Genomic DNA, 12606 nt, shown 5'->3' on the forward strand with positions numbered 1-12606 from the left:
CCAAGCCCACCCAAGAGGATTGAGGAGCAAACCTTGCAGGACAGCGCTGTGCCTTCGCCGCTCTGCCCTCTCCGGATTTCCCTTGAGTTCCTCTGGCCGTGGATTGGAAGGGAAGGCTGAAGTCCAGGCAAGCCTCAGCTTTTGCACCACTGACCTTTACACCTGCATTCCCCCCGCCCTCTGGGCTTAAATGCACTGGAAGAAAGTTCTCAGCCTCCCTGGGGCAGTGCCAGGTGAAAATTCAGAGATAATCCCAATGGGAACTTGCTGGCGAGGACTCCCACGCTGGAACTCGTCCCTGCTCCAGCCCAGGCAGCAGCGTGGGGCTGTGCTGATCCTTTTGTGGTGCCTCTGCTGGGCTCTTGTTCCCTTGGCATCCCCAGGAGATCAGCAGAACACGCTCCCTTGGCCAGCAGACAGCATGGATGTGGGACGTGGAGCACTGTGCATCTTCATTTTGGGCAGTCAGGGAGAGCCCTGAGAACCCCAGCCTTGTGAGCTGCCCACAGCAATTGGTGGCACAGCCCCACTCAGACACAGCTCTCCCCCCCACACACACAAGGAAAGCACAGGGAGGCGTCTGCAGCACGCTCCTGCCACAGCCACTGAGATTTTATTCATTTAAAGTCTCTCCACGCACAAAACAAAGCCTCAGGATTGTCCAGTGGTGGGGCACGCAGGGAAGCAAAGGCAGGAGTGCTCAGCCCCACAGGCTCCTGTGGGACAAACCTGGAATCTTTCCAAACAACTGGAAAGATGCACCAATTCAACCCCAGCTGGGATTTTGGGGTTACAGTGTTTAGGTTTGGAGAAGGGGACAGCCTGACTTGTGTACACAGCCCAGGTAGTTCCTGTGGTAGGTAATCACAGGAATATTTTCCCAGATAATTCTTGCTCCTGGGACACACCACCACTTTTGCTGGTCTTGTCCTCTCCGAGTCCTGTCTCATGTGATCCAGGCACAATTGTGGCATCAATCCCTGCTCTGCTTCTGGCAGCAGGCAGGGGAGCAGGGGGGCAAAATACACTTGGGCAAGGCTGCCATCCCTGGTTAATGAGGCCTGTAAAGCTGGGCTTGGGGTTAGGTTGGAACAAAGGGAGGTTTATGCTGCAGGTTGCAGATTAAAGTTTGTTGCCATCTACTGAAATCCTTTTCCCCAGTCCCGTGGGGCTGTCTGACCCGAGATAAAATCCCTCAGGACAAAAAAACCCCAAACAACCCAAACAAACACATTCTAAAATCTATAAGAAACCAAAAATCACAGCAGCCAGGAGCAGAAGGAATCCCACCACAGTCAGGAGGGACAGGAAGGAGCTGGAGGAGCCAGCAGGGACTCGTGTTCTGGTGGGCTTCAGGACGCGGTCCCACTGGGTGAGGATGGCGTGCCGTGCCCCCTGCCAGCGCCCAGGACCCTCCAGCCTGTACTGGTAGGGGGAGCAGGGCCCAAAGAAGATGGTGAGAGCCAGCCTTGGGTCTGTGCAGAGCAGCCCCAGCACGCTGGGCTTGGCACCAATGAAGGAGGCCAGGGTGTCCAGGTAGACCAGCCACTCGGTTTTGAGCACTTCGTCAAAGGTCAGGCCAAACCTGAATGATCAGAGAGGAGAAAGAGGCAGGAGGAAGGTTGGTGTCAGCAGGGCTTGGAGGAACTGGGGTGGGCATCCTCTGCATCCTTATTGCATCTGGAATGCAACTGGGTTCTCTGGGAAAGGACTGGATGTAGGTGCAGTGGGAACCTGGGACACAAATCCTGGCCCCCACGCTGCTCCTGTGAAGTGATGCTGGCTCCAGTCAATCTTTCTCTCCCTCACTCACAAGTTGCACCTGCTCCTCCCCTTCCCCTTGGTCAATCTTTGTTAGCAGACTTTGGTTAACAGTTTGGGTTATTTTTCAAAGCAAGCAAACAAAAACCCCCTCAAACCCAAATTCCTTTGCTTTTTGCAGAAAAGTCACGTGCAGCATGAGGAAGGTGGCACCCTTTAGTATCCCTCATGTTCATTTCCACCAAACATTGCAAGAATACAAAGTGGCTTGGAGAATTGATTCCAGTTCACCTTCTCTGCAGAATTCACAGCTTCGTGTCCCACCTTCAGAGGTCTGCAAAAGCTCATATCCACTCAGCCTTGTATTGTCGTGTATTCTGTATTCTGTACTTCGCCTTGTATTGTATTCTGTGCAATTCTGTACTTCACTCTCCTATACCTTTTCTCCTGTATCTATTTAAATGAGCCTTGGATTTATCTATCACCCAGTTTCCTGGGATTGGCTCATTCATTCCCTAATCCTTTTAAGCCTTTTGCCTGCCTGTGAACCACACACCAGTGTGCTCAGACACCTGTTCACAGTGAGTCAGGTCTCCATGCTGTGAGATGAGACAATCTGTGTGTACACCTCGCTGGTTATGGGTTGGTTTTTTCCCCCCGGCTGAATTACTTTGCATTTATTACCATTAATTTCTCTATTTTATCTCTCAGTCCCTGGGGATCCTGGTATTCTTCCCCAACTCCCATAGCCTTGAGTACCCTGAATTAATTTCTTGCTGTCACCAACAGGCAAAATATCAGTGTTAAATCAAAGGTTACATTGGCTCTTTGCAAGTGAGTAAAGGGGAAGCTGGATCCAGGAATCCTCCCCTCTCCTCTGCCATGGCTGCAGGGAACAGGCACAGAGTGAGAGCCCCAAAAACTCCAGAGGTTTTTCAATCCACCAAAATACCTTTGGGGCTCTGGGGAATGACTTACCATTGGATTTGGTTTTTCTTCTTCTCATTTACTTCTTTCTCCATGACAGCCTGGGGAGGCAACTGACACAAGCCTGGAAGAGAGAGGAGAGTGTTCTGCAGAGTTTAACTCCTGGGGGGGAACTGTGAACTCACTCAGTGATGCAAAATGTGGGAATCGCTTCCCTGGGAGGGCAGGAAACTCTCATTGCAGGCAGTTTATTTGGCAGTGCTGCAGTCCTGCCAAAAACCAGTATTCCAAATTCACCCACACCTCCTCCTGCTCTTACAGATGTGTCCTGTCAGGGCACAGGCAGGTGATGTGGGGGCAGATGGGCAAGCCCCAGAGAGAATCATCCCAAAGAGAAACCACAGAGCTTCTCATCTCTGTGGAGTAGTCCTGACCCAGCCCTCCACAAGGTTATTCTTACTATTTTTATTAACCCCCCTCCAAAAAACACCAGTGGGTTTCTTTCCTCACTCATGTTGCTGTAGCTTAGCTGAAGTGAAATGATTTGGGAAGTCTGAGCCTGGGAAATGCTCCCTTGTCCACTCTGAACTTCTTAGCTCTGGGATCTCCCTGGGTGAAGGGGAAAACCATTTCCAGTTTTGTCTGAACTGCATTTTGGGGCACAGGAGGGCTCACATTTGCTCCCCTACCTTTGAAGACACGGCTCACCCAGCGTGCCTGCATCTCTGCCACGGGCATGATGGCTCCCAAGGGCTTAATCAGCCCAAGGACAGCCAGGGTGGGCTTCTGCAGCTGGGGTGGGAACACGTATTTGTAGAGGGACGCGTGCTTGTTCTCCACCCTGATGATGGATTCTTCCAGGAAGGGGAAGGAGACGGTGTAGCCCGTGCAGAAGACAACGATGTCGATGGGCTCCTCCTCAGGGCAGTTGTGGAAAACCACTGAGTTGTCCTTGAACTCCTTCACACCTGGCTTGATGGTGATCCTGCCTGTCAGGATGTAGCTCGGCAGATCGTCGTTCAGCACGGGCTCCCGCACCAGCCAGCTGTGGAGAGCCAGGGCTCTGACAGTGGGGCCCCACAAACAAGCCTTGCTGCTCCCCTGCTCCTCCTCCCTCCAGCTCACACCTCCTGCTGTCATTTTCTCTGAGCAAACAGCCCTGCCTCCCACCTCCAAGCAATTGTCACCAATGTCACCCCTGTCCCACAGCGTGAGTGATTCACGGACATCTCCTGCCGCCTTATTCCCTCCACTCATTTACTCTTCAAACCATCTCTTTCCAGAACTGATCCATGCTTTAAGCCTCCCTTCTCCTCCTTACCTTACAGACCATCCTCTGGGCCTTCCTGGGCTTTTCCAGCATGCCCAATATTTCACCACTTAAGGGAGCTACAGCTTATTTTCTCCTCCCCGCTAGAGATCACCTCAATCTGGGCATTGGTTGATGCTGCTTGCTGAACATCTCCCCCTGCCCACACCACAAGCCCTTCAGCATGGGATGGGGACCACCAAGAGGTACCTGTTCTCTGGCTGAAGGCCATAGTTTGCATGGTTGAACCACTGGTTCACCTTATAATTAAGCAACCACCATGAAAGGGGTCCGGGGAGGTTGGTTTTGATCAGGCTCATCAGGCGAGTGTTTAAAATCATATCCCAAGGGTAGCCGTGCTGAAACACACGGCTGAGCAGCCAGGCTCCTCGAGTGGTGCTAATCATCACCTGCAAGAGAAGAACCAATGCTTCAGGTGATGAATTTGCTGCTTTTCCTTTATAAAGAAACTCACAGGGGCACAGCACGGACAGCTGTGCAATGGAAAAGCAGCAACAGCATCTTTAATTTCTTCTGGCTGCTGGTGATGGAGGTGAAACAGGAGACAACAACAAAACCAGCTTGCTTTCAAGGTAGCTTTTTGACCAAAAAATTCAGGCTTAGAAAGACTGTTTGTGATGACAGCACACTGAGCTATTGTCCCCTGTTACTGTGATATTTTATGAAAAATCCCTTCACTAGGATTTCTTCTCCTGGGAAGCTGGGAAGCTTCAGGTTCTCCATGTTTTGCTGCTCTGGAATGTGATTTGGAGAATTGTTTACCCAACATGAATTGTTTTTAATTAATGACCAATCACAGCCAGCTGTGTTGGACTCTCTGAGTCTGTCATGAATTTTTATTATTCATTCTTTTCTAGCCTTCTGATGTATCCTTTCTCTTTCTTTAGTATAGTTTGTCGCAGACATCTTTTATGAAAAATCCTTTCCTTAGGATTTTTCCTCCTGAGAAGCTGGGAGGCCTCAGGAACAAAATGTAAACATTGATTATCTGCTGCTGTGGAATGCAACAGGTGCATCTGTGATTGGTCTCATGTGGTTGTTTGTAATTAATGGCCAATCACAGCCCAGCTGGCTCGGACAGAGATCCGAGCCACAAACCTTTGTTATCATTCTTTCTTTGTTATTCTATTCTTAGCTAGCCTTCTGATGAAACCTTTTGTTCTATTCTTTTAGTATAGTTTTAATGTAATATATATCATAGTAATATATATCATAAAATAATAAATGAAGCCTTCTGAAACATGGAGTCAGATCCTCGTCTCTTCCCTCATCCAAGAACCCTGTGAATACGGTCCCAGATGGCACGGTCACAATAGTTTTAGTGTATAATTTTCAAATAACAATATAATATAATATAACATAATATAATATAATATAATATAATATAATATAATATAATATAATATAATATATAATAATAAATCAGCCTTCTGAGAACTTGGAGTCGATTCTCATCTCCCACCGCATCCTGAAGCCCACAATGACACCCCAACAATTAATAACCACAGTCCCCATGTCCCTGTCCCCAGAGGCCTGGAGTGGCATGGTGGTGGCACCTTTGCAGCGACCCAGCTGGCCTCCACGGCGATGTCCACTCCCGAGTTGCCCATGCCCACCACGAGGACACGCTTGCCCTGGAACACGTCAGGATGCTTGTACTGCCTGCTGTGGAAGTACTGCCCTCGGAACCTCTCGATGCCTCGGGGGAAAAAGAAACAGAGCTCTGAAGCACTGAAGCATTTGTGGATTTTGTTGGGAGAACTGGTGTTAAAAAGCAATCCAGATGGCAGGAGCAAGGATGTGCAATCTCTGGCCACCAGAGTCTCAGAGGTCCAGCCCATCCCATGCACACAGAATTAATTGATGCTTCCTCTCCAAAATGGGGTCTCAGAGACAAAGCTGCTGTCTCTGAGACAGTATTACTGTTGATGCCAGCAGGTTTGGAAAGCAGAAGCAAGAAAAGAAAGGGAGGATTTTCCCCAAATAACCCCTAAATCTTCCCTCCCCAGCCCCTGAAGCAGGTAACAACATTTCCTTGTATACCATACCAGGAAAACACTGCAGGGGGAGGGATGGCTCCGAGAAATTGCCGCTGCAAACCATAACAGCATCAAAGATGTGTGATGTCTGCTTCCCCCCTGCCTCCGTGACCACATTCCACTGGCCCGTGGTGGCAAAGTCAGGGTGCTTCCGGATGCTGACAACGGTGCTCTGAAACGTGGGAGTGAAGAAAAGTCACTGTCACCATCATATTTTCTGGGAAAATCCTTTTGCCAGGATTTTTTTCTCCTGGGAAGCTGGGAAGCCTCAGAGAAAAAAGGAAACCAATATTATCCGATTGCTTCTCTTATGTTTTGCTGCTTTGGAATGTGGTTGGAGATTGTTTATCCAACAGGTGATTGTTGCATTGGTTTCACGTGAATTGTTTTAACTTAATGACCAATCAGGGTCAGGCTGTGTCAGACTCTGGAAGGGGTCATGAATTTTCATTATCATTCTTTGTAGCCCTCTGGCTGTATCCTTTCTCCATTCTTTGGCATAGTTTAGTATAGCATTCATTAATATGATAGAATAAAAATATAATATCATAAAATATAATAAAGTAATATAATACGATATTATAAAATGTAATAAAATACAAAAATTATAATAATAATATAATAAAATAGAAACAATATAATAAAATATTATAAAAGTATGATATGATATGATGTGATATGATATGATGTGATATGATATGATATGATATGATATGATATGATATGATATAATATAATATAATATAATATAATATAACATAATATAATATATCAGCCTTCTAAGAACATGGAGTCAGGTTCATCAATTCCTCCTCCAATGGGGAATCCCAAAAATACCACAAGTGCCCACGGGCACCCAGAGAGGGTGGGGAGCAGGGCAGGGCACCCATCACTCACCCCAAATCTGATGTGCTCCCGCAGGCCGAAGTGCTCGGTGTAGCGCCGGAGGTAGTCCAGGAGCAGGGCATTGGGCAGGAACACGGGGAAGTGCTCGGGGAAGGGGAAGTCAGAGAAGGCAGACATCTCCTTGGAGGTGTTGCTGATCACTGATGGGTACAGGCTGGGCCGGCCGGCCTCGATGTGCTCCTGCCAGGGCGCATCAGCCCCGTGACCAGGCTGGGGACTGTCCCCCTGCTGCCCTGGCCTCAGGGGTGCAGCTCAGCACTCAGCAAACCCTCACAGCCCTCACAGCCACCCCATAACCCTGCAAAGCTGCAGCTGCCGGGGAGGTGAGGATGGGCTTAGCAGCTGGTCTGCAGGCCAAACAACTGAGCTAACAGAAGAAGAGATGTCACTGTCATATTTTGTGAAAAATCCCCTTTCCCAGAATTTCTTCTCCTGGGAAGATGAGAAGCCTCAGAAACAAATGAAAAATGAAAACAATAATTATCTGATTGCTTCTCCTGTGTTTGGCTGCTTTGGAATGTGCTCTGGACATTGTTTACCAACAGGACCATCTTTGATTGGTTCCATGTGAATTGTTTTTACTTAATGACCAATCACGGCCAGCTGTGTCAGACTCCGAGGAGTCAGTCACAAATTTTTAATACTCATTCTTGTTAAGCCTTCTGTCTGTATCCTTCTCTTTCTATAGTAAAATTCTAGTGTAGTATAATGTAGTATAATGTAATATAATATAATATAATATAATGTATTATAATATAATATAATATAATATAATATAATATAATATGATATGATATAATATAATACAATGTAATATAATGTAATGTAATATAATATAATGTAATGTAATATAATATAATGTAATGTAATATAATATAATATAATCATGCTTTGTACCAATAAAATACAGTTATATTTTATAAAATAAAGTTATCACTTTGTCCAATGAATAAAACGAGCTGGTTTGATGTAACTAATGACTTTAAGGGTATAAAACTTGAGAACAACTTGCAATAAAGAAGAAGCCATTGCTGTTACTGCAGAAATGTGTGTGTGTGTGGTGTGTCCCCACCTCTCAGTGGCAGGGAGGAGGACATGTCCCCTGGCTCACCGTGTAGCGCCAGACCCCTCCGATGTCCTGGCTCTGCTCGAAGCAGGTGGGCTCCAGCCCCTCGTCCAGGCAGCACTTGGTGGCTGCCAGCCCGCTGACCCCCGCGCCCACCACGGCCACTCTCATCCCTGCGGGCTCTGCTGGGCTCCCAGGAGCTGGAAAAAACCCCACAGATTGTGAAAATTGCATGTATTTTATGATTACCTTGTCGCAAATATTAAAATTAATATTATATGTGTTGTGTTAGAAAGTCATGCTGTACTAATTCTCTTCAGCAGCGTGTTAAATATTGGTTTAGGTTATAAAAATTGTTAAAATAGAAACGATGCTATGTAGGATACTTTTTTTAAAGAAAGGGCTTGCAATGAGATAGCAGCCACAGGACACCTGAATCTTTCAGAGAAAGAGAATTTATTGCTCCATTATCAGGAGAAATTAACTTCTTCCTGCCTTGAAGACACCGTCAGGATTCAGAGGAAGAAGTTGACACTGCCCAGACAGAATCCTGTGCTTGAATGGAATTTATGCATCATGTATGAAGTGTATGAATATGCAACAGGCTGTTGTTTTTAAGGGTTAATCCTCTGTTAACGTGGGTCCTTTTTCGAGTTCGTGCTGCCCAGTAAAAGGTACCCGGACATCTGTAACTCTTTGTGTTTATTGTCTCATATTGTCCTAATTCAAATTGTCCAAATTATTGTTACTCTAATTGTATTACTATTTTTAATAACCATTTTATTACTATTACATTTAAAAAATTTTAAAAGCAAGTGATTGGCCTTTTTCACAAGATGGTCATCACACTCTCGGGGGGCAGCTCCTGGCATGCCTTCCATAGGGAACTTCTCTATCTGCTTTTTCCCAATTTCTCTTTCCCCAAATGCCATTCCATTTCCCAGCTTTCTGGGCTCTTTGTTTACAAGTTATATTAAATGCCTCAAATAATAATTTTATATTATTCCCCCTTTATTTTAAAAAATCTCCCCACTTTTACAGTGTGCTCCCTGGGCTGCTCCCAAACTCCATTCCATTTCCCAGCACACTTTGTTTACAAGTTAGATTAAAGGTCTTAAGTAATAATTTTCTCTTTTTCTGTCCTTTATTTCAAAAAACCTCTCCACTTTTACAGCGTGCTTCCTGGTCTGCTTCCAAACCCCTGCAGCTGCCCTGGAAAACTGGCTTTCAAAGAATGTAGTTGAGCCACAATTCGCTGCCAGTTTGTATTTACAAGCTGGGTTTAAACTATCCTCCCTTATCAGACTAGCAAATATTTGTATTTTATCTTTGGATATCTGCCCCTGCCTCTCACAGAATTAAAAAAAAAAAAAAAAGCACTGGAATTGAAAATGCACTTTATTTTATCTTTGGATATCTGCCCCTGCCTCTCTCAGAAGACAAAAATAAGAAATGCACTGGAGCTGTTCAGTTTGTGCCTCTCTGGCAGGGTCCTGTCCCTGGTGGCTGGCTTTGACATGGCCACTGGGGCTGACAGAGGGGCTGCAGGTGTGGCACACCTTGGGTTGAGGATGATTTTGTGTCTCTTGTAGGGCTTGAAAGGCAACAGCCCCTGGGTTGGCATCCAGCCCTGCAAAACTCCCAGTGGGGATGGTGGATCCTAATCCCTGGCAGTGTCAGGGAATAAAACAAGGGATGAAGGCCAGGTTCTGTGGCTTGGGCTGGACAATTCCAGAGGCAGGACCCCCGCCCAGGTGTCCTGGGGGTGCTGCTGCCATCTGTGGTGTGACCCCAGGGCTGGAGGGAGCCTCTGCTCAGGTGAGTGATTCACTCAGCATGGCAGGATGTCACTGGGGTAGCCTGAGAAGGGCTTTCAGCTCCCACCACACACAGAGGGTGGTGTAATCATCAGGAAAAAGGAAAAAAAAAACCCCAGTCTTCAGTAAAAAAAATGGGGTTGGACACAGTATTTTCTAAAACCCACCAAATTCTCCAGAATTATTTCAACTTTCAGTCATAAAGCAACACCCAATGAATACTCTGCTTTGCCAGGCTGGAATAAAACCTGGACTTTTCCCTTTGTAAATCAACAAAGCACTAGCAAGAGCTGCTCACTGTTAACTGTTTTGGGGGAGCTTTTTTTTTTCTTTTTTTTTTGCATGGTGGGAACTAACTTATATCACAAACACCTCCCAGCTACATTTATTTGATTCCCTGCCTTCTCGAGGAGAAGCTACAAACAACACCAAAAAATACCAATCCTGCCACACTTTCCACACTAACCCTGCAAGCAGCCAGACTCAGAAGCGCCCAGGTGTGGCACAGGGAGGGAAGGAAAGGCTTCTCACCCCTGTGGAACACTTACCTCCAGCCCCAGGCAGCTCAGTGTCACCTCTGCTGTGGGAAGGGAGGGTCCCTCTCGCTGGGATTTATAGCCAGACGTGGAGCTGGGCAGGGACAGGAGGGCAGGCACTGCCAGGGAATTACACAACTGCTGGGGGAGGCGTGGCTGCAGTGTCCTGCTGTCCCTGCACAGCCCAGATGTGGCTCCCTGAAGGGAGTGGGGTGATCCAGCTGTACTCCAGGGGCACACATGGGTGAGGGGGCAGCTCCAGCTGGGACACGTTTTCACTTGCCCCATGTTTTCATTTGCCAAATGTGTTCATTTGCCAAAAAGGGGCTGAAGGTGCAGACAAACAGGATAATATATAATATGATATGATATGATATGATAGGATAGGATATGATATGATATGATATAATATAATATAATATAATATATAATATAATATAATATAATATAATATAATTAATATATCAGGGCTGAAATGTCAGTGCAGGACATAGAGCCCATCCAGGTGTCTCCCAGGAGTAAGTGATCATGGAAATTATAAGAGAGGCTTTGGATAGTCAGATATTGGATATTTTTAAGGGTGGCTGGGGAGAAAGTATGAAATCGCTGCAAATGAATGCAGCTGGGCATGGGGAAGGCAGAAGCCATGGAGATGGAGGACTGGGTCTTTAGGAAAAGCAGTGTTTAGAAAAAGACAAAGGATTTGTGTCATTTGTGTTTGATTTGCTGAGGGATATGTTTACCAAAAACTGGACCCTTCCCTGGATGCACAGGACCTTGCTCCTGCAAAGATGCTCACCAGCACTCAGCAGAAAAGAGTCAGGAATCCACTAAGGCAAATACTCTGTTCTTTATGTGCTTCTGCTTTTCTTGAATTCCTCAGCAGGGGTTCAAGTGACTTGCATCTAGAGGGATGCCATGGCAGCACTCCAGGAATGGTGTTAGTGCTTTCAGGAGGGCAGCTCAGGGAAGCTTTCTGAAGGAACAAGTTGTTTTTGGCAAGGAGGAGCTGCTGGTGCAGAAATGGGACCAGGTGCCTTTGCTGCAGCTGCTGCCAGCAGGGAGTGATACCATGTGAGTTTAGGGTAGAAATACCTCCGAAACCTCAATCATCTGCCTTAGGGCTGTGGTGTTCCCCTCCACAAATATCCCAGGCCAGGGTCTGGGCCAGGTGTGCAGAACGTCTCAGAGGAGATGGAGATGAGATAGCAGAGAGCAATTACTGCAATTATGCACACACATGCCCAGGGCACTGCAAAGGCCTTGTCAGAAAGCAGAGAGACATTCTTGCTCCTTTCCTCACCTCTGCTGGGCATGGCAGCCCTGGCACAGCTCAGGAGGAGCCAGGAGCAGTGAATATCCAGAGGTGGCTGAGGATGAGATCCAGGAATGGGAAATTCATGTGCCTGAACCAGGAATGGGATCCTCATGTGCCGGTCCACTGGTGAACCCCTTGAGAAGCAAAGCTGCCCAGCACTGTGGCACAAACCTGAAACAGCCTTTTTAATCCTTAAAGCAGGAGGAAGGAGAAACTAAATATATCCATTCAGTCTGAATCAGATGGGAAATTCACCTTCTCTGAGAAACTCACCTTCTTTGGGAAACTCTGGCCCCAGTTTTACAATTTCTGTTTAAAATAACACTTCAGGCCAAGGAGGGGCAAATCTCTGCACAAACAAGTCTCAGCACAACCCACTTTGCTGTTTTCTAGGTTTGTTTCAGCAGCTTCTGGGCATGTGCCATGCTGAAGGGGGAACAGAAAAAGGAAAACAAAAGTGGAGTTTCTTGTTATGCTGGTCTCAGAGCAAGGCAGCTGCTCAGCACCTGGTGGGATGGGAGCTCTGGGCTCGTCACTGAAGAACTTCACTGTCCCCTCTCCAAAGCTCTCACTGCCCCCTCACTGTCCTTTAGAGGCTTTAATTGACATTATTGCCCCAAAGCTGCCTCCCCTGCTTGCTGCAGAGCTGCAGCACAAGGCCATGCACAGAGAGAGGGAAGAAGCTGCTGCTGGAAAAATGAAAAATGTATTTCCCCCCCACTTCTTGGAGCCTGGATTTTGATCTTTAAAAAAATTTAAAAAAAAAAAAAGAAAAAAAAAGAGCTTTTCCTTCACTTCCAAGGCCAAAAGGCATTTTCCTGCCCCAAACCAAAGAAAACCCCTCCCCAAGCAGGCTGTTGTCCTGTTTACTATTCCCAGCACACAGAGGACAATTCCAGTGACAAA

At 46.7% G+C, this 12606-nt stretch overlaps 1 protein-coding gene across 1 annotated transcript; it reads right to left on the bottom strand.

The window, feature by feature from the left end:
* Window positions 1-1242: 1242 nt before the first annotated feature.
* Window positions 1243-8200, bottom strand: LOC128943260 (flavin-containing monooxygenase 1-like). Its single transcript, XM_054286145.1, has 8 exons — window positions 8075-8200; window positions 6955-7143; window positions 6067-6229; window positions 5575-5717; window positions 4208-4407; window positions 3378-3733; window positions 2740-2812; window positions 1243-1585 (listed from the first exon to the last, which is right to left on the bottom strand). The coding sequence occupies exons 1-8, from the start codon at window positions 8198-8200 to the stop codon at window positions 1243-1245; spliced, it is 1593 nt and encodes a 530-aa protein (XP_054142120.1).
* Window positions 8201-12606: the final 4406 nt, after the last annotated feature.

Source organism: Melozone crissalis, unplaced genomic scaffold, assembly GCF_028551555.1.
Source record: "Melozone crissalis strain CALT ecotype California unplaced genomic scaffold, PUWL_Pcris_2 ptg000045l_1, whole genome shotgun sequence".
In the NCBI taxonomy this organism is placed as follows: domain Eukaryota; kingdom Metazoa; phylum Chordata; class Aves; order Passeriformes; family Passerellidae; genus Melozone; species Melozone crissalis.